This window comes from Geotrypetes seraphini, chromosome 10 (assembly GCF_902459505.1).
Source record: "Geotrypetes seraphini chromosome 10, aGeoSer1.1, whole genome shotgun sequence".
NCBI classification, from domain to species: domain Eukaryota; kingdom Metazoa; phylum Chordata; class Amphibia; order Gymnophiona; family Dermophiidae; genus Geotrypetes; species Geotrypetes seraphini.
Genome location: NC_047093.1, coordinates 25,217,436 through 25,237,720, shown reverse-complemented (window position 1 = coordinate 25,237,720; position 20,285 = coordinate 25,217,436). Strand labels below are relative to the sequence as shown.

General features: G+C 46.2%; 1 protein-coding gene across 9 annotated transcripts in view; it reads right to left on the bottom strand.

Annotated features, from left to right (window-relative positions):
* Nucleotides 1–20,285, bottom strand: part of SPAG9 (sperm associated antigen 9) — a 163,046-nt gene that overhangs the window by 66,642 nt on the left and 76,119 nt on the right. For all 9 annotated transcript variants that reach the window (XM_033960498.1, XM_033960501.1, XM_033960499.1 and 6 more), the window contains 7 exons: nucleotides 19,655–19,712; nucleotides 18,043–18,195; nucleotides 13,296–13,347; nucleotides 5,665–5,795; nucleotides 5,460–5,516; nucleotides 4,504–4,677; nucleotides 3,478–3,607 (listed from right to left, as the gene is read on the bottom strand). In XM_033960498.1, coding sequence (XP_033816389.1) covers nucleotides 3,478–3,607; nucleotides 4,504–4,677; nucleotides 5,460–5,516; nucleotides 5,665–5,795; nucleotides 13,296–13,347; nucleotides 18,043–18,195; nucleotides 19,655–19,712 — 755 coding nt within the window. The remainder of the gene's footprint in view (nucleotides 1–3,477; nucleotides 3,608–4,503; nucleotides 4,678–5,459; nucleotides 5,517–5,664; nucleotides 5,796–13,295; nucleotides 13,348–18,042; nucleotides 18,196–19,654; nucleotides 19,713–20,285) is intronic.

The window sequence follows — 20,285 nt, the reverse complement described above, 5'->3', positions numbered from 1 at the left end:
TATATACTTTATTTGGTGTTAAGGTGATAAAAGCAAAATTATATCACTGACAAGTATCAGTGCACAAAGCTGTATACTGTATGTTTTTATGTGATTTTATCCCTGAAGCAGGCATTATGCCTAAAATGATCATATAAGTTTAAACAAAAGAAAAATCATCACACATTTATGCTCTACAACTTTTTTTTACTTATGTTTTCTGCTGTCCACTTCTTTACCTTAGACACATACAAAAACCGCTAGTCTCATATGTTCTGGAATTGCAGGCCCACACAAAAGATTAATCTTTACAGCTTCTATATATTTATCAAAATATACCAGGTTATATCTCCTGTTGCCAATGGACTTCTCTCTAGACATGATTCCCTAAGGCTTTCTCCCACTCTGTATTTATGAGAAAAAACATTAATGAAATCAGATTCTAAATATTAAGTTTTTCTCCATAAAAGACATCCACAGCTTCGTTTTGAATACCAAATCTTCTACATTTTATCTGAGATACATTCCAGTATATAACCCTGAAAGTGTAGTTGCTTACCAGTAACTGGGGTTCTCTGTACACAGCAGGGGAATGTAGTCACACTTGTTGGTGAAGTCCTTAGACTAATCCTGTGTGTTGATGCTCTCCCATTACAAAAGTAAGCCTTTGGCTTACTGAGCATGTGCAGGGATTCCCACCCTCAGTGGCCCCTCCCCTTTATACTCAGTTTTGTTTCTAGCTGAAAAAGTCATCTATATATATCTTAGAGGGAAAGGAGGGAACTTGCGACTACATTCCCCCGCTGTTTATGGAGAACCCCTGTTACAGGTAAGCAACTGCACTCTCTTCAGAGACAAACAGGGGAGATGTAGTCACATTTGTTGGTGAGTCCCTAGCTACTTGTTGTAGAAAGGGGTGGTGATGATATATTAAGGAGAAAATAGAGTGGTGAGGACAGAAAGTTGAAAAGTCACAACTGATATCATGTCTTGGTGTAAATCAGAAAGGAGTTGCAAAGTAGGGACTAAGGATGAAGATGCTCCGTTGAAGGGCCAACAATGGAGGCCACTGAAGTTGTTGTTTGGAAGTGGTGTGTAGGTTCTGTTGGGCTCTGCCATAACCACCTGGATATAAAGGCCTGGTAAGTAGAAATTAGGTCCTTACCTGCTAATTTTCTCTCTTTTAGTCCCTCCAGACCGGCACAGAAATGGATGGGTTTACGCTCCTCTGCCAGCAGATGGAGACTGAGACACTAACTTTTGACATCAGTACAAGTGGGCTGTGCAGTACCCCTCTTACAATCAGTCTTTACGAATAACCAAGCAGAAATCAACTAGGCTGAACAAGAACATACAACTCCACACTCACATGGAGAAAACCAAGGAATAGTCTCAAATCGGACCAGGGAACACTGTTGGATACAGATTAGAACTAGAGAATGACACGGTGAAAAAATTGGTCCCCGTCACCGCCCCGTCCCCGTCTCACCATCCCCGTCACCGCCCCGTCCCCGTCTCACCATCCCCGTCACCGCCCCGTCCCCGTCTCACCATCCTCTTCACCGCCCCGTCACCGCCACTGCCACCCCATTCACCGCCCCGTCACCGCCACTGCAATCCCATTCACTTTTCTTTATTTACGTATAAAGGAAACATTCTTTAAAACTTTAAAACTTAGTTAAATATTAGTTAATAACTATACAAAAACAAAACACACAGAGAAAAAATTAATTAATAAAAATTCTCAAAACTGACACATTTTGATCACTAAATTTAAAATAGTTATTTTTCATACAGTTTTTCAATCACTAATCTTCCACCACCCCTGGGGCTAGCAATGCAAAAACAAACACGACATGTACTTTAAATGCTGCCGTGATTAGCATAGTGACCGCGGCTACGGCTGCAAGTCTCCCCTCCCCCCAGCGATCACGGCAGGAGGGCACCCAACCCCTCCTGTAGACCCCCCCAACGGCCCTCCCGACAATCGCAGCAGAAGGGTACCCAACCCCTCCTGCCGGTCCTCCCAATGGCCTCCCCTAAGATCGCCGGCAGGAGGGTACCCAACCCCTCCTGCTGGACCCCCCCCAACGAACCCTCCCACCCCGGAACCCCCTTAGTCTTACTTTTCAAGTTGGACCGGACAGCTCCTCGCTCGTCTGGCCAGCAGGCCTGCCTCCGTCCAAATGAGGCGGGCCCGCCCCTCCCCTCCCCTCCCCTGCCTCCCAATGGCCTCCCCTAAGATCGCCGGCAGGAGGGTACCCAACCCCTCCTGCTGGACCCCCCCCAACGAACCCTCCCACCCCGGAACCCCCTTAGTCTTACTTTTCAAGTTGGACCGGACAGCTCCTCGCTCGTCTGGCCAGCAGGCCTGCCTCCGTCCAAATGAGGCGGGCCCGCCCCTACCCTGCCCAACCCACAGGATCCTAGGGCCTGATTGGTCTAGGCACCTAAAGCCACTCCCGCTATAGGAGGGGCCTTAGGTGCTTGGGCCAATCAGGCCCTAGGATCCTGTGGGTTAGGCAGGGGAGGGGAGGGGCGGGCCCGCCTCATTTGGACGGAGGCAGGCCTGCTGGCCAGACGAGCGAGGAGCTGTCCGGTCCAACTTGAAAAGTAAGACTAAGGGGGTTCCGGGGTGGGAGGGTTCGTTGGGGGGGGGTCCAGCAGGAGGGGTTGGGTACCCTCCTGCCGGCGATCTTAGGGGAGGCCATTGGGAGGCAGGGGAGGGGAGGGGAGGGGCGGGCCCGCCTCATTTGGACGGAGGCAGGCCTGCTGGCCAGACGAGCGAGGAGCTGTCCGGTCCAACTTGAAAAGTAAGACTAAGGGGGTTCCGGGGTGGGAGGGTTCGTTGGGGGGGGGTCCAGCAGGAGGGGTTGGGTACCCTCCTGCCGGCGATCTTAGGGGAGGCCATTGGGAGGACCGGCAGGAGGGGTTGGGTACCCTTCTGCTGCGATTGGCAGGAAGGGTTGAAATGACAAATGAGGAGCACGGTGAAATAGCGGTTCCTAGAAGGGGGTACATTGGCCCGCGGGGACAAACCTGTTCACCGTTTCCGCGGTCGGTGAATGGCCTTGTCCCCGTCACCGCAGCGACTGCTAGTTTTCTTCCCCGTTTTCGGCGGTGACCCGCGGCTTAAATGCGGTGGCCGCGGGTAAACCGTCACCGTGTCATTCTCTAATTAGAACCTTTCAGAATGCCCCACAGTTCATGCCAGTGCTTCAAAAGTGTGTGCTAAATGTGCATTTATTTACTGAGGTTTTATATATCACCTAGGCAATGAACAATATAAATGCCAAAGAAAGAAAAGGAGGGAAAAAAAGTAAATAAGCATTAACTGCTTAGCACCTTTAGTAAACAGGCCCCTAAGTGAAAGAGCCAGACAGATCTTTGTGCTGCTTAAAATGATTGCCAGCATCTGAATTTCATGATTAGTCATTACTGAAGAGAAATAACAATGAATTTTACTAAAACAGAAATAAAAAAGCTGGTGAGAAGTACCTGTTTGTATTTCTGAGGTAGACTCCAGCCAAAAGCTTGGATCCTGCCATCCTCCTTCTGTACATGTGCTTTCACCTGGCGATACTGCTCCCGTTTCTGTTCCCTGCGGCTCGCTGAGCTCATTTCAGAGCTGCAGAAGAGAGATTTTTAAAATTTGTATTATAGCAAATTCAGACTTGCTCTGGCACCTTGGGGAAGATTCTCGAATGTTGGCAGTAAAATCCGACAGGCCACTATTGTGGCCGCTACTGTAACAATTTCAAAAAGATGAGTCATTCTTAAAAAAACCACGCACGCCTTAAGCAACCTTGCCTAAACAGAGCCTTAGGCCCCTCCCCGGCATAGCCCAGGAGGCACTAGGGAGGGGAAGGTCCGTCATTTTGAAGAGGCAGGCCTGCTGGCTGGAGACATCCCTCCGGCAGGCCTTTGTAAACAAGGTAAGGGGGGAGGGTCATTGGAGGCATGGGGGAAGGTTATCAGGGGTATGATGACAGTGGCAGGTGGGAGTGGGCATCTCTTCTGCTGCAAGGGCTGTGTCCGAGGAGGGGGTTGCTTATTGGCAATGGTGGGAGGGAGTAGACATCCCTCCAGCTGTCAGGGGAGGAGGGGTGCTTGACAGTGGCAACATTTTCTGGAAGCTCTGAGCTGTCAAGCCTTACTTTTCAATCAATGCCTGAGCCAATCAGTGCTCAGGCACTGATCAAAAAGTAAGGGTAGGAGAGCTCAGACTTGCCAGAAAATTTTGCTTGCAAATGTAGGACAGTGAAGTTAGGGAATTACTCAGCAATAATAGAGAATTGCCAGAGTGCTCATTTAAATATTAATGACTTTGTTGTAATACATTTGCATGGCAGAGTCAGAGACTGCTATGAAGGTCAGAAAAGATCATGGTAAGCCATTTTAACAAGCCACCACTAAAATACATGAATGCTAAACCGTCTGGAACCATATGTGCGACTAAGTTAAAGTTAAGAGAATATTCCCCCTTGTCCTGTCAATATCTGTGCCATAACTATGACGACTTACTCTTCAGTGAGGAAGTCGAAGGCTTTTGATTTGTCACTGGGGAGCTTTGCCAAGGTGCTGCTTCTCTTCTTGACTGATGGAGTAATGTGTGAAGTGGGTGCATTATACTTCACGTTTACTGGTGGATCAGGTTTCTTCGTGGCATTGCTTGATGAACTAAATAGTCTGCTAAAACTGAAACGAGGGAAAAAATTACACATGAAAATATACAAGAAAAAAAGCTGAACCTATTCTAATAGAAGAGCATTTCTCATCTTTTTGCTTTCAATTTTATGTTCTTTACTTTAAGTTGCTTGGAGTTAGGATATTCTGACTTGTTCAGAAAAATGCATTACGTTCCACAGGTTTAAAAGATGTTTATTCATATGGTAATTAGCATCTTATCCAAACGACAAGATCAAACTAAGATTACTCTTCACCAAGGGTATGCAGACCTTGCAAGCCCTAAGACACTCATGCTGGCTTTTACAAATCTGTGGTAAAGGTTTCTACCAGAGGCCAACAAGGTAAATGATCATACACTAGAATTCCTATGAACGTTGGAGCTTTTACCTCACCAGCTCACAGTAGAAGCCTCTACTGCAGTTTTGTAAAAGGAGCCCTCAGGCAGTAAGTTTTGTTTCTTAATATATAAAATAGCAACCTTGATTCTGACTCCATAAGTAAAGACCAACCACCTCATATGGATTTCCTGTCCTATTAACCCTCTTTCTTCCTCCCCTCTTAAAGTCAATCAATTTGTACCTTTGCTTAATCTTTGTAAACCGCATAGAACTTCACGGTATTGCGGTATATAAGCTGTTGTTATTATTATTATTATTATATGTATGAATACAAGGGCCACCACTAAGTTCATATTTTTCAGATCACAACTGTTACTTGGGCAATGCTCTGTTTTTAGGAAAAAGTTTGAACGCAAAACATTCTAGCTAGCTTGTGAATTGTTTTGTACTTACAACTGCCAGATACTAGATCTCTTCTTTTCTTGCATGGCTGGATTTTCTCTTGATGCTCTTAAATTAAAAAAAATAAAACCCACCAAATTAAAAACTAAAACCTCATAGCCATAGTGTTACTCATCTACAGTTACATGCTGTTCATTCAAAATGAATCAACAGATTCTGAATCATGCCATTGTATTCTGGAAGGGTTAACAAAAACCTTATCATCTCTGTCCACCTCACGGCTTCCTGAAGCTCCATCAGTCTCTCTTTATACTGGTTCCTCTCCATCAACACACGAGCCATTTCAACACGAGTGAAGCGCTTTCTCTGAGCAGTAGGGACATCACTCTGCATTAAAAAAGTCAGACAGCTTGAGTCTGAATACTGCACAAAAACATTTATATAAAATTATACTGTAAGCAGACCAAAAAGCAGGCTGCTAGCACAGAAAGCACAGTTACTTACCGTAACAGGTGTTATCCAGGGACAGCAGGCAGATATTCTTGACTGATGGGTGACGGCACCGACGGAGCCCCGGTACGGACAATTTTAGAGTGATTGCACTCTAAGAACTTTTAGAAAGTTCTAGCTCGGCCGCACCGCGCATGCGCGAGTGCCTTCCCGCCCGACAGAGGCGCGCGGTCCCTCAGTTAGTATAAGCCAGCTAAGAAGCCAACCCGGGGAGGTGGGTGGGACGCAAGAATATCTGCCTGCTGTCCCTGGATAACACCTGTTATGGTAAGTAACTGTGCTTTATCCCAGGACAAGCAGGCAGCATATTCTTGACTGATGGGTGACCTCTAAGCTAACAAAAAGAGGGATGGAGGGAAGGTTGGCCATTAAGAAAACAAATTTTGTAAAACAGACTGGCCGAAGTGACCATCCCTTCTGGAGAATGCATCCAGACAATAATGAGATGTAAAAGTGTGAACTGAGGACCAAGTAGCAGCTTTGCAGATTTCCTCAATAGGAGTGGAACGGAGGAAAGCTACAGATGCTGCCATTGCTCTGACTCTATGGGCCGTGACAGAACCTTCCAGTGTCAGTCCGGTCTGAGCATAACAGAATGAAATGCACGCTGCCAGCCAATTAGACAACGTACGTTTAGAAACAGGACGTCCCAATTTATTCGGATCAAAGGACAGAAAAAGCTGGGGAACTGATCTGTGGGGTTTCGTACGCTCCAGATAGTAAGCAAGAGCCCTTTTACAATCCAAAGTATGCAGAGCTTGTTCCCCAGAATGAGAATGAGGTTTTGGAAAGAAAACCGGTAGAACAATGGATTGGTTGAGATGAAATTCAGAAACAACCTTGGGGAGAAACTTTGGATGTGTACGCAGAACCACCTTGTCACGGTGAAAAACCGTAAAAGGTGGATCTGCAACCAGTGCATGAAGCTCACTGACTCTCCTGGCAGAGGTAAGAGCAATAAGGAAAAGTACTTTCCAAGTGAGAAATTTGAAAGGAGAAGTAGCCAAAGGTTCAAATGGAGGTTTCATTAAAGCTGAAAGAACCACATTGAGATCCCAGATAACCGGAGGGGCTTTAAGAGGTGGTTTAATATTGAAAAGCCCACGCATGAACCTGGACACCAGGGGATGAGCTGAAAGAAGTTTTCCATGGACTGGCTCATGAAAAGCTGCAATGGCACTGAGGTGGACTCTGATGGAAGAGGACTTCAGGCCAGAGTCAGACAAAGAAAGAAGATAATTTAACAACGTCTCCACTGCCAGGGAAGTGGGATCAAGATGATGAAGAAGACACCAGGAAGAAAATCTCGTCCACTTTTGATGGTAACATTGTAGAGTGGCTGGTTTCCTGGAGGCATCCAGAATGGAACGAACGGGCTGAGACAAAAGAGTATCAGTCGAGTTCAGCCCGAGAGATACCAAGCCGTCAGGTGTAGAGACTGGAGGTTGGGATGCAGAAGGGTTCCCTGCTGTTGCGTAAGCAGAGAAGGAAACAGAGGAAGAAGAAAAGGTTCCCTGGAACTGAGTTGAAGTAGAAGGGAGAACCAATGTTGCCTGGGCCACCTCGGAGCAATCAGAATCATGGTGGCTCGTTCCCTCTTGAGCTTGAACAAGGTTCTCAACATGAGAGGCAGAGGAGGGAAGGCGTACAGGAACAGATTCGACCAGTCGAGGAGAAAAGCATCTGCTGTTAGACGGTGCGGAGAGTAAAGTCTGGAGCAGAATAGGGGCAGCTGATGATTGTGAGGAGCTGCAAAGAGGTCTATCTGAGGAGTGCCCCATTGATCGAAGATAGACTGCAGAGTTACGGGATCGAGTGTCCACTCGTGAGGTTGGAGAATTCTGCTGAGTTTGTCCGCTAAAGAATTCTGAGCCCCCTGAATGTATATAGCTTTCAGGAAGAGATGATGATCTATGGCCCAAGTCCAGATCTTCTGGGCTTCCTGGCATAAAAGGCGAGAGCCTGTCCCACCCTGTTTGTTGATGTAGTACATCGCAACCTGATTGTCTGTGCACAACAGAAGGACCTGAGGAAAGAGAAGATGTTGGAAGGCCTTGAGGGCGTAAAACATCGCTCTGAGTTCCAGGAAATTGATTTGATGCTTCCTTTCCTGGGCTGACCAAAGACCTTGAGTCTGGAACTCGTTCAAGTGAGCTCCCCATGCATACAGAGAGGCGTCGGTGGTGATGACTAGTTGATGAGGAGGCTGATGGAACAGAAGACCTCTGGATAGATTTGAGGATACCAACCACCATTGAAGAGACTGACGAAGAGATGATGTCACAGATATGTGACGTGAGCAAGGATCCGACGCTTGGGACCACTGGGTAGCAAGGGTCCATTGAGGAGTGCGCAGGTGAAGACGGGCGTGAGGTGTGACATGAACTGTGGATGCCATGTGCCCCAAGAGTACCATCATTTGTCTTGCTGAGATGGACGGCAGTGGAAGCACCTGCTGACATAGAGACTGAAGAGTCTGGAGACGATTGGATGGTAGGAAAGCTCTCATTAGGAGTGTATCCAGGATCGCTCCAATGAATTGAAGTCTCTGAGTGGGAATGATATGAGATTTGGGTAGATTGATCTCGAATCCCAGAAGTTGGAGAAACTGGATGGTTTGGTTGGTGGCCAGAAGAACTGCTTGAGCGGATGTGGCTTTGATCAACCAATCGTCCAGGTAAGGAAATACATGAAGGTGGTGAGAGCGTAGAAATGCCGCTACTACAATGAGACATTTGGTGAATACCCTTGGAGATGAGGCAAGACCGAAGGGCAGCACCTTGTACTGGTAATGACAATGATTGATCATGAATCGGAGATATGGTCTTGAGGTTACATTGATCGGTATGTGAGTGTAAGCCTCTTTGAGATCGAGGGAGCATAGCCAGTCGTTTTGATTTAGAAGGGGATAAAGGATGGCTAAAGAAAGCATCTTGAATTTTTCTTTTACTAGATGAATGTTGAGATCGCGAAGATCCAGGATGGGTCTGAGATCTCCTGTTTTTTTGGGGACTAGAAAGTAACGGGAGTAGAATCCCTGTCCCTTTTGATGTAGAGGAACTTCCTCTATAGCGTTCAGAAGGAGGAGGGATTGGACCTCCTGAATAAGGAGGGCCGATTGAGGACTGTTCAAAGCAGACTCTTTTGGCAGGCTTTGAGGTGGAAGAGTCTGAAAGTTGAGAGAGTAGCCGTGGCGGATGATGTTGAGGACCCATTGGTCCGATGTGATTACTTCCCACCGGCTGAGGAACAGAGAAAGTCGACCTCCTATAGGCTGAGGCAGGAGAGCAGGAATAGGGATACTGGCTATACTGTGGAGAATGAAGTCAAAAGGGCTGTGACTTCTGCTGAGGAGGTTGCTTTACAGCTTGTTGCTGCTGCTGTTGTCTGGGAGGCTGACGTTGTTGTTGCCTCTGACGCCTAGGTTGCTGAGCAGTGGTAGTCAATGGACGAGCTGTGAAGCGGCGTTGATAGGCCGATTGCTGCCTATATGGTTTTGGCGGAGGAGGCTTCTTTTTATTCTTAAGCAGGGTATCCCAGCGCGTCTCATGAGCAGAGAGCTTTTGTGTGGTTGAGTCCATGGAATCCCCAAAGAGCTCATCCCCTAGGCATGGGGCGTTGGCTAACCGATCTTGATGGTTAACATCAAGCTCGGATACCCGAAGCCAGGCCAAACGACGCATAGCTACTGACATTGCTGTCGCTCTGGATGTTAGTTCAAAGGTGTCATATATGGATCTAACCATAAACTTACGTAATTGGAGAAGAGACGACAAGCATGTGTGAAAAGCGGGATGCTTTCGTGAAGGAAGATATTTTTCGAAAGAAGCCATGGTGGTAAGGAGATGCTTTAAATAAAAAGAAAAATGAAAAGCATAATTACCAGCCCTATTTGCCAACATAGCATTTTGGTAGAGCCTCTTACCAAATTTATCCATGGCCCTTCCTTCTCTGCCAGGAGGGACAGAAGCATATACACTGGCTCCTGAAGTCTTTTTAAGGGTGGATTCGACAAATAAGGATTCATGTGGAAGTTGAGGTTTGTCGAACCCAGGAATGGGAATTACCTTATATAGAGAATCCAGTTTACGTGGGGCCCCTGGGACAGTTAAAGGAGTCTCTAAATTCTTATAGAAAGTTTCCCTCAAGATGTCATGAAGGGGAAGTTTCAAAAATTCCTTTGGAGGCTGATCAAAATCAAGGGCATCCAAAAAAGCTTTAGACTTTTTGGATTCAGCCTCCAAAGGAATGGACAAGGACTCGCACATCTCTTTCAAAAAACTGGAGAAAGAGGAAGTGGCCTGTTTGGAGGATGGGTCAGGGACAGCCGAATCCTCCTCCTCTGAGGAACATTCGCCTTCAGAAAGAAAGGGTTCCTCTGAGTCTCCCCACAGATCAGGGTCTCTGACATGGGAAGAATGGTCCCGAGACTCAGGTGTCGACGTTTGCATGTGTCGGGTTTTGCGCACCGACTTACCCGACCTCATCGATACCGAGTCAGGAGAAGTTATCGGTCGCACCGGTGCCGAAGTCTGCACCGACTGATGGTGAGCTCTCGGCTCCGGTGCAAGGACTGGCATCGATACCGATGAGGTTAGGTGAAGCGGTACCGAGACAGTGGAAGCGGGTAACACGGGTTCCACAATCGGTATCGATACGGGTTGTTCCACCACCGGTACCGATGGCTCGGTGCGGACTGGCACCGGAAGGTTCGGTGTCATGATAGCAGGAAGGAGTCGTTCTAATTGCTCCTTAAGCTGCACCTGAAGGATGGCCGTAATGCGGTCATCGAGGGATGGCACCGGTACCGCTTTTTTCTTCTGCGGTACCTGCGGTGCCGCTCGACGCCCCGGAGATGAGGAGCCCGATGTCGAGGGACTCACCTCTATAGGGGCGGAGCGCTTCCGCTGGCGTCTTACAGGCGGCAGGATTGGACTCACTGCACTCGAGGCCGGAAGACGTTCCAGCGGGGAAGGCTTCTTAGCCGGCTTACCTGACTGTTGAGATGCCGGTGTGGAATCATGCGGCGTCGAAGACGAGGGTGCCGACTGAATCGGTGCCGAAGCCGGAGTCGAAGGAACGGGGTCGGACATCTCGGCACCGAACAACAATCGCTGTTGAATTTGGCGATTTTTTAATGTCCGTTTTTTTAAAGTAGCACAGCGGGTGCAAGTAGAGGCCTGATGCTCAGGACCCAAACACTGTAAACACCAGTTGTGTGGGTCCGTGAGAGATATAGGCCTAGCACACCGCTGGCACTTTTTAAAACCCGGTTGAGGGGGCATGAAAGTAAAAACGGCTTCCGCCAAATCGAAGGCCGAGGCTTCGATGGTGGCAGAAGGCCCCGCCGGGGAAAACCGAAACTGAAGAAAAAAAAAATGTGTTTTTTTTTTTTTTTAACAAAATTGAAAGAAAGAAAAAAGGCAAATTAAGCCAAAACGTTTACGCGAGCGGGAAGGCAAGTTATGAAAAAAATTTCAACAGCCGTTGAAAACGCGTCTTCTTAGCTCCGCGGAAACTAAGAAACTGAGGGACCGCGCGCCTCTGTCGGGCGGGAAGGCACTCGCGCATGCGCGGTGCGGCCGAGCTAGAACTTTCTAAAAGTTCTTAGAGTGCAATCACTCTAAAATTGTCCGTACCGGGGCTCCGTCGGTGCCGTCACCCATCAGTCAAGAATATGCTGCCTGCTTGTCCTGGGATAACTTAATGACTAGACCATGACCTTCTAGTTTCTCAAACCAGACCAAGAAGAGATGGTTTTCACGCCCATGATTCTAGCAACTTGTTTAAAAAAAAAAGTGAGGCAAGAGTTGTTTTCAAGATCAGCGATCTCACTGGCACTTCACTCTTCAACAGAAAAAGTAAAGACCATGGGCTCCTTTTACAAAGGTGCATTAGGGCCTTAATGTGCGGAATAGCGCACGGGGACACCAGGAAATTCTTTTTCACTGAAAGGGTGGTTGATCGTGGAATAGTCTTCCAATTCAGGTGATTGAGGCCAGCAGGTGCCTGATTTTAAGGCCAAATGGGATAGACACGTGGGATCTATTCAGAGAGAAAGGTCGGGGAGGGTCATTGGGGTGGGCAGACTAGATGGGCCGTGGCCCTTATCTGCCGTCTATTTCTATGTTTCTATGTAAATTGCCCTGCGCACTAGACCTTAACGCCAGCATTGAGCTGGCGTTATTCTAGAAGCGTATCGTGCAGTTTAGCACGCGGTAATTTTGTGCGTGCACTAAAAACGCTAGCGCACCTTAAGTAAAAGGAGCCCCATGTTTACTGATACAGAAAAGAGGAATTAAAATGAAAGACACAACAAAACCTATTTAATTCATTTTAGTTCTTTCTGTATTCGAGAAGGGAAAAAAACCCCTCTTGTTTTTTCTCTTTCAGGATCAGCAAGAGTGCCCTCTGCAACATAAGTGGGCCATCACAATAAGCAACAGAGACATTTTGGTAAGGACTGGATTAATCCGACTGTGGTAATTTAATGGCACTTAAAATAGAGAAAGGAAGATTCTATATAAATATGCAAAACTTTTGAAGATGGAGCCCCAAGTATTCTTCCGATAAGTACATAAGAATCACCATACTGTTTCCAACAGTGGCCAACCCAAATCCCAAGTACCTAGCTAGATCCCAAGTAGTAAAACATATTTTACGCTGCTTATACTAGATATAAGCAGTGGATTTCCAAGAGCCATCTCAATAATGGCCTATGGACTTCTCTTTCAGAAAATTATCCAAGCCTTTTTAAAACCCTGCCAAGCTTTACCTGATTTCACCAAATTCTCCAGCAACGAATTCCAGATTTTAATTACATGCAGGAAAACTAGGGACCTCCCTCCCCTTCAGAATCACTGAGCTCTGGAACAACCTTACCTCCCCTCTTCGGAACCTGTGCGCTCTCCAACTCTTCTGCAAACATCTGAAAACCTGGCTATTCTCAAAAATGTAATACTTACTCCATCTCTGGCATACTAAGTCCTCTAAATATTCTTCTTACTTTATCCTTTAACCTTCATTGGAGTTCCTTTCTCTCCCAACTCCTGTAAATCATGCCGAGCTCTACGATTGTGGAGAGGATGCGGTATACAAACCTAAGGTTTAGTTTAGTTTAATTTTCTCCTGTTTGTTTTAAATCTACTACTTAGTAGCTTCATCACATGACCCCTAGTCCTAGTATTTTTGGAAAGAGTGAACAAGCGTTTCACATCTACCCTTTCCACTCCACTCAGTATTTTATAGACCTCTATCATATCACACCTGAGCCATCATCGCTTCTCCAAGCTGAAGAGCTTATGTGAGTAGCAAGCAATGGCATGCAACACAATTGTTTTAAACACTACCGATATAACAAAAGAGATCTTTACTTACATCATCCTCTTCTTTCGCTCTCTGTTTTGCTTCTTCTGCTTCTGCTCGAACTCTTAAAGATGGAAAATACGATTAATAAGCAAGTATGATAAGGTATCCAAAGGTGACATGACATAGCTTTTGAGGTAAGAAAATAAGCATCTTATAATCTGTATAGCAAGTATAATTTTGTCAAGGAAAGAATGGTGGATGCAGTGGTGGAGACAAAAATAACTGTGTTCAAGAACACCAGGCTTAAGCATGGAGAAGCCCCAGTTGTGAAATAAGTGAACAGGCACAGATTAACTGGGAGTATGGCACTGCACTAGGCTGCAATGAAAAGCCAACATACAATAAGTGTTGAGAATATAAATGAGAAAGTAGAAACATAGAACATGATGGCAGAAAAGGGCCACGGCCCATCTAGTCTGCCCACACTAATAATGGCCCACCCCCTAACTACCTCCATGAAGAGATCCCACATGCCAATCCCATCTTTTCTTAAAATCTGGCACGCTGCTGGCCTCAAGATTTTAAGAAAAGATGGGATTGGCATGTGGGATCTCTTCATGGAGTTAGTTAGGGGGTGGGCCATTAGTGTGAGCAGACTAGATGGGCCGTGGCCCTTTTCTGCCATCATGTTCTATGTTTCTACTTTCTCATTTATATTCTCAACACTTATTGTATGTTGGCTTTTCATTGCAGCCTAGTGCAGTGCCATACTCCCAGTTAATCTGTGCCTGTTCACTTATTTCACAACTGGGGCTTCTCCATGCTTAAGCCTGGTGTTCTTGAACACAGTTATTTTTGTCTCCACCACTGCATCCACCATTCTTTCCTTGACAAAATTATACTTGTAAAGATGAGAAATTTTGACCAAAAGTAATTTTATTCTTTTACTAGTCCATAGGTGTGATGTTTACTCTGCACTGGAATCAATTTGTCACATTAAGTTAATTTGTAGAAATATCAAGTTTGATTCATGCTTTGTTTTGGTGAGTTAACTTAAGTTTTGCCAAAGCTACTATCCAGATGTACTACAGGTCCAAGAAATAGTGAAAGCATGGACAGAGGACCATGTGGAGAAAGAGTTCACATAGTCTGCTATTGAGACAGACATAGGGGAAGCCACTGCTTGACCTGGGATTGGTAGCATGGAATGTTGCTGTTCTTTGGGGATTCCGCATTGAATGTTGCTTCTGTTTCGAGTTCCGGAATCTTGATATTCTTTGGGGTTCTAGAATGTTGCTATTATTTGGGTTTTTGCCAGGTACTTGTGACCTGGATTGACCAGGATACTGGGCTACAGGATACATGGGCTACATGGACCATTGGTCTGACCCAATAAGGCTATTCTTATGTTCTTATGGCTGCTCTACAAATCTATCTAGTGGCAACTTGTGTAAGAGGATGTAGATATTACCCATTAGCTGATAGGTAGAAAACTCTACCAGAGGTCCCTGTGAGCATTTTTGTAACAGAAATTAATACAAGCAAAAACCATAGGGACCCTGTCCTCTTTGTAATAGGTGCATCCTGGTTGGGTCAAAGAGGAGGAATGCTGAAAAGTTTTGTGCAATGGTGCTGTATGTGCTCACTTGCAGTCCAACATGTGCAGCTTTTTATGTGAAGCCTCTGAATAAAAAAAGTCTGGCAATGTGGCTCTAGGTAGGAACATATTAGAACATGCTCAGAAAGTCTCCCAGACTTTTCTGAGTTCTAGAAAAGCAAATCTAAGCTGGCACCGTCCTGTGATGTCATCTATATGTGGCTACCTTCCTTATCCTGCTTGTCCAAGGAGGACAGGAGTGGCCTAGCGATTAGAGCTGCTGAATCAGCACCTTAAAGCTGCGAGTTCAATCCCAGCCTGTCCCATGTGACTGCCGGGACAGATAGGGAAAATACCTAAGAGTACCCAATTACTATCCAATGTATTATAAACTTATTTGGGCCTTCATGAGGACTTCCGGCGGAAGCATGGGGCTGTGAGCAGGACGGGCTCGTGGATCCGGTGCGCCCGCTGCAGAAAAATCGATAATCGGCTTTGAAAACCTCAGCTTCCGGTGTTGGCGTGCAGGGGAGTGTGGTCGGGCGTCTCGGTAGCGATCTCGCGGCTGTACGGGGGATGGCCGCGCGTCCGGGTAAGATGGACCATGAGCGCCGAAAGCAGCCCGAGCTCAAGATGGCGGCGCACGTGGCACCTACATCGCCGGCGGCACCCGAGACCCCCAGCTCTTTATGGGTTGCGGAGGTCACTGCCGAGGTGCAGGCCGCGCTGGAGGGCACACTGGGAGCTAAACTCCAGCGTATTTTGGATAAGCTGGACACGCTGGACCAGAGATTTGCAGCCCTGACTTCGGAGGTTCGGGAGACCCAGCAGAGAGTCAGTTCCACTGAGGACGCGGTGCAGAGGATCTCACAGGAACAGGAGGGCCAGTCTACTTCTCTGGCAGCGCTCCGGGCCAAGGTGGAGGATCTTGAGAACCGGTCCCGCCGAAATAATTTGAGGTTCGTGGGCTTGCCTGAGTCTCTAGGGGACGCGGATCTGGGGGACTTTCTGGAGAAATGGCTGCTGGAGTCTTTGGCCCTTCCGCAGCAATTGGGTCCCATCTATATCGAGCGGGCGCATCGTTTGGGATCCCGGCGAGATGGAGCGGAGCGCCCGCGGGTGGTTATCTGCCGCCTGCTCAACTATCGCCATAAGATTGCGGTTCTCCGGGCCCTACGACAGGGGAAGAAGCTGCTCTATAACAACAAACCGGTCCTCTGTTTCCAGGACTACTCAGTGGAGGTTTCGCAGGCTCGGCGCAAGTTTTCTCCTCTGTGTTCCAGTCTTGTCCGGCGCAGTATTCCTTTCTCTCTTCAATACCCTGCTCGGTTGCGGGTGTTGCACTCCGGCAGGCCGCACCATTTTGACACTCCAGAGGCGGCCCGGCAGTTTGTGGAGGAGAAGTTCCCAGAGGTGGCGCCGTGATCTGCGGCTGGGCTTCTGTGGTGGAGCTGTCCCCGTTGGGAGCTGGATGCTGAGGATCTAGATTTCGAGAGAGCTGCGGAGACTCCTTCGAGGACCTTCCCCCTGGGATGTGGGGGGCTTCTGCTGATTTCGCTCCACGTCATGAACATTTTTTTTTATTTTTCTTTTATTTCATGTGTTGGGTTTCCTGCACTTTGAGTCTGTTCATCTTTGCTGTGTGTGTGTGTGTGTGTGTGGGGGGGGGTCTGTGTGCTTTGTGTCCTGGGGCAGCTGTGGGGGGGGGGGTGGAGTGGAAGTGGTTTGGATTGTGGGGGGTCTGTCTAAGGAGTTTATTTGGTATGTTCTTTTGTGTGACGGAGGGTCTGGGTCGGCTATGGAGGTGTGGATGATGTGAGTATGGCTGCTTGTCTGGAGGGGGGGTTGTTGGGGGTTCTGTTTGCTTGTTGGATGGTTCGGGTGCTGGTTGCGGTATTCTTTGTCAGGGGGTTTTTCTACTCTGGCTCTTCTTCGGTGGAAGCCCATGGTCTGTTAGTTTCGGGGTGGTTATGGGGGCTGAAGGGATCAGTGAGGGACCTGCAGTGGGCGTGCCTGCTTTCTGGAAGTGGCACCAATTGGGGTGCGGTACTTGGTTTGGTGTCTCACTGCCATACGGAGGTGAATTCTTATTTTCATGGTCTTTGGGGTTGTGAGAGTGTTCAGAGCTTTTGGGGGGCCCTGGCTTCCTTTCTTCAGGGTCTCTTGCGAGTTTCTGTTCCTGTTTCTGTATATCATATGTTATTCGCTCATTTTTCCTTGTTTTCTGTGTACACATCTGCGGAGAAATTGTTTTTGAGCAAATGTTATATTTTGGGGAAAAAATGTATCTTGAATTTCTGGCTGGCGGAGGTTCCTCCTTCCTTCTGGTACTGGCGGAATAAATTACATGCCCTTCTTGGATGGGAGGCCTTTCTGGCTTCTTCCTCCCGCCGCCGGAGCAGAGACTTTGTTCGCGTTTGGACTCCTTATTTGGACAGTTTGCCTTCCCGGGTGCGTAGTCGTATCTTGAATAGACTACCTGCGTATTCTATCCCGCCTGTCTGATTTGGGGGTGTGGGGTTGGGGGGAGTGGGGTGCTGGGCGGGGTTTTGGGGGGGAGGTAGGGGGGGTATGGGGAGGTTGGGATACTTTGTAAACTGAGAGGACATCAGAGTCCAGTCCTCTTGGGGGTAGGGAGCTCTGTTTTCTATATTTGAAATGTTTTTGCCCTGCTGTTTACTTGTGATCTGGTTGTTGCTTAATAAAAACAGATTTCACATAAACTTATTTGGGTGAATCTCTTTATGCAAAGGTGTTTAATAAATCCCAATAAATAATAATATGAAAAATAAATAAAGATTCAGTGCAAACCGCACAGTTTTCTAACCTGTTACATGAGTAGAATCGGATTTCTATTTAAAATATAAAGTTAATAAAAAGCATGCGCTCCAAATAGAGAACACGAGAAAGGAAGAGTAATATAATAAAACACAATACAGACTTTCATATACCATCTCTACCATAGTTCTAGACAGCTTACAGATAAGTAGTCAATTGACTTTTGTTAGGGCAGAATACAATACACATCTTTGACAAACTCATCAGCTAAGTGGTATAAAAAGTACTTTCAAAACAAACAAGATTTTGCCAATTTACAAAACTGCATATAGTTTTACGTTGGATGTAAAAAGATAGAGAATTTCACATATTCAGTGTTTTACCTTTCTGAGCACATCTAATCTGATGGTCTGTTAATCATGACAATATTAAGTGACTCACTTTCTAAGTTCATCTTCCAATTCTTTGTTTTTCTCTTCTAATTTCTGCTTCGCTTGTTGCACTGCCTCCAGCTCCCCCTGTAGGACATCCTTCTCGCATGTCAGTTCATCCACTTTTGCTATCAAGTCATTCTTGACCACATTCAAGGCATTTCTTTGCAAAAAAAAATAAAAAAAAATAAAATATATATATATATATATATTAAAACTATGCATGTGTATGAACACTAAGCTAAACTGTGAAGACCACTGGAAACCTCTGATAGAAACTGATACCACCTCTGATTTTATTCATACTATTCAGTTTTACATCATTATAAGCACTGCTTCCAAATTCAGAAAGATAAATATGTTGTCTTTAGACAATAACACAAATTAGACAACACCACAAATTTCTTTACAGATATTAAAAATAACTATATCTAAAAATACTACCCCACACAAACTGACCAAAGGTATATAGGCAGTCACCGGGTTAAGAACAGGTTCCGTTTTTTAAACTGTTCTTAAGTTGAATTTGTATGTAATTCAGATCCTAGCATTCTTCCCACCTTCTCCACCTCATTGAGGCCCCTCTCACATTCCCTTTCCATCCATCCATCCCCACTGTTCCTTCTCCACTACCACATCCAATATTACTCCCTCTCATCTCTCTCTTCTCCATGCAACTCTACCTCACTCATCTCCCACCACCATGTCCAATAATTCTCTTTCCCGCCCAATTCGCCTCTTTCTTCATCTCCCTAAGTGCACTATCTTTTTCCTTCTCACTCACAAACCCAATTCTCCCTTTCTATTCCATCCCTCACCATCTCTTTCCTTAACTCCCTCCATTCTTCAATCCTAAGTCTCATGCTCCCCTCCCTCCCTCTATTCAGTGTCCCAAGTTCATGCCCCCTCCCTCCTTCCTTCCATCATTTGTCCAAAGTTTGTGCTCCCTCATCCCAACTTGCTCCTCTCCCTCACTTCCAAGTCCCAACGCGCCCCTTTTTATCCCTCCCTCCATTCTGTGCTTCCCTGCGGCGTGTGTTTAACTTCTGGCCAGCTCCATCCTCCCTGCCCCAATTGTTTCTCTGCACAAAACCACGGGCAGTGGCTCCTACATATGTCCCACGGCTAAGCCAGAAGCCTTCTCTCTGACGGCGGAGGATGCTAAGGAAGGCTTCTGGCTCAGATGTGGAACGCATGTAGGAGCCGCTGCCCACGGCTTTGTGCAGAGAAACGACTGTGGCTGGAAGGAGGAGGGAGCTGGCCAGAAGGTAAACACCTGCTGGAGGGAGGCATGTACTTGAGGTACAGAATGGGGGGAGGGAGGGATATGGAAGGAAAGAGAGGGGCATGTTGGGACACCGAAGGTAGAACAGGACCCCCGTTCATAAGTATGAATCCGACATAAATAGGGGGACTACCTGTACATTTTAATTTAGTAAATGGGAAAACATGAAACCACTTCTTTCAATTTCTCCTTTTATAACCGAGAATACAATTTATGAAAATCTCCTACATATTACATCTTATTCCTGTTATACCCTACTTTGATTCTTTAAGTGAGGGTGGATAACCCTTAACCTTCCCTTTCAAAGTGGACTTGGCAGCATTTTTATAGCACTTACTTGGTCTCTAGCAGCTGCGTATTCTCCAAAATCAGATTTTCAACTTCACGACCCATACCTCAAAAACATGAAGAATGAATTTACAAAATGTTCAAAAGCAGTAATATACCAAGGCATTTCACAAACTCAAGTCCAGCACTGGACTGCCAATCATATTTTAAATATATCCTCAAGAGCAGTGGTTACTCAAGATGGTATACTGACCAAAGTCATAAAGCAACAGTGTTAACTGGCACAGATTTTAATGAGAATTTGATTTTTTTTTTTAAACTGCAATGACTCAAGGTTTTAGATGCCCTCTTAGATTTCTTTTGCTCTATATATCACCATTTAACAAAAGTATGCTGGTCAGCACAAATGTTTTGGTGACTTTTGAAGTAGTAGTATTAGTATAAAGAGCTAAATAAATTACATAATTCAACAGTATTTAACATGAAAAAAATATTTACAACTACATTTTTGTTGAGGCGGTATGTACATATGAAAATCTTTGTAAAAAGAAAAAAAATTCTCTATGTAAGCACATTCTCCAAGCTAAGAAATGGAGGAGGAGTGTCCCAATTATCAGAGCTGCATGCAAGTGTGATGTTACATGCAAAGCATGAAAAAACACAATCAGCTGTTTCCTAAA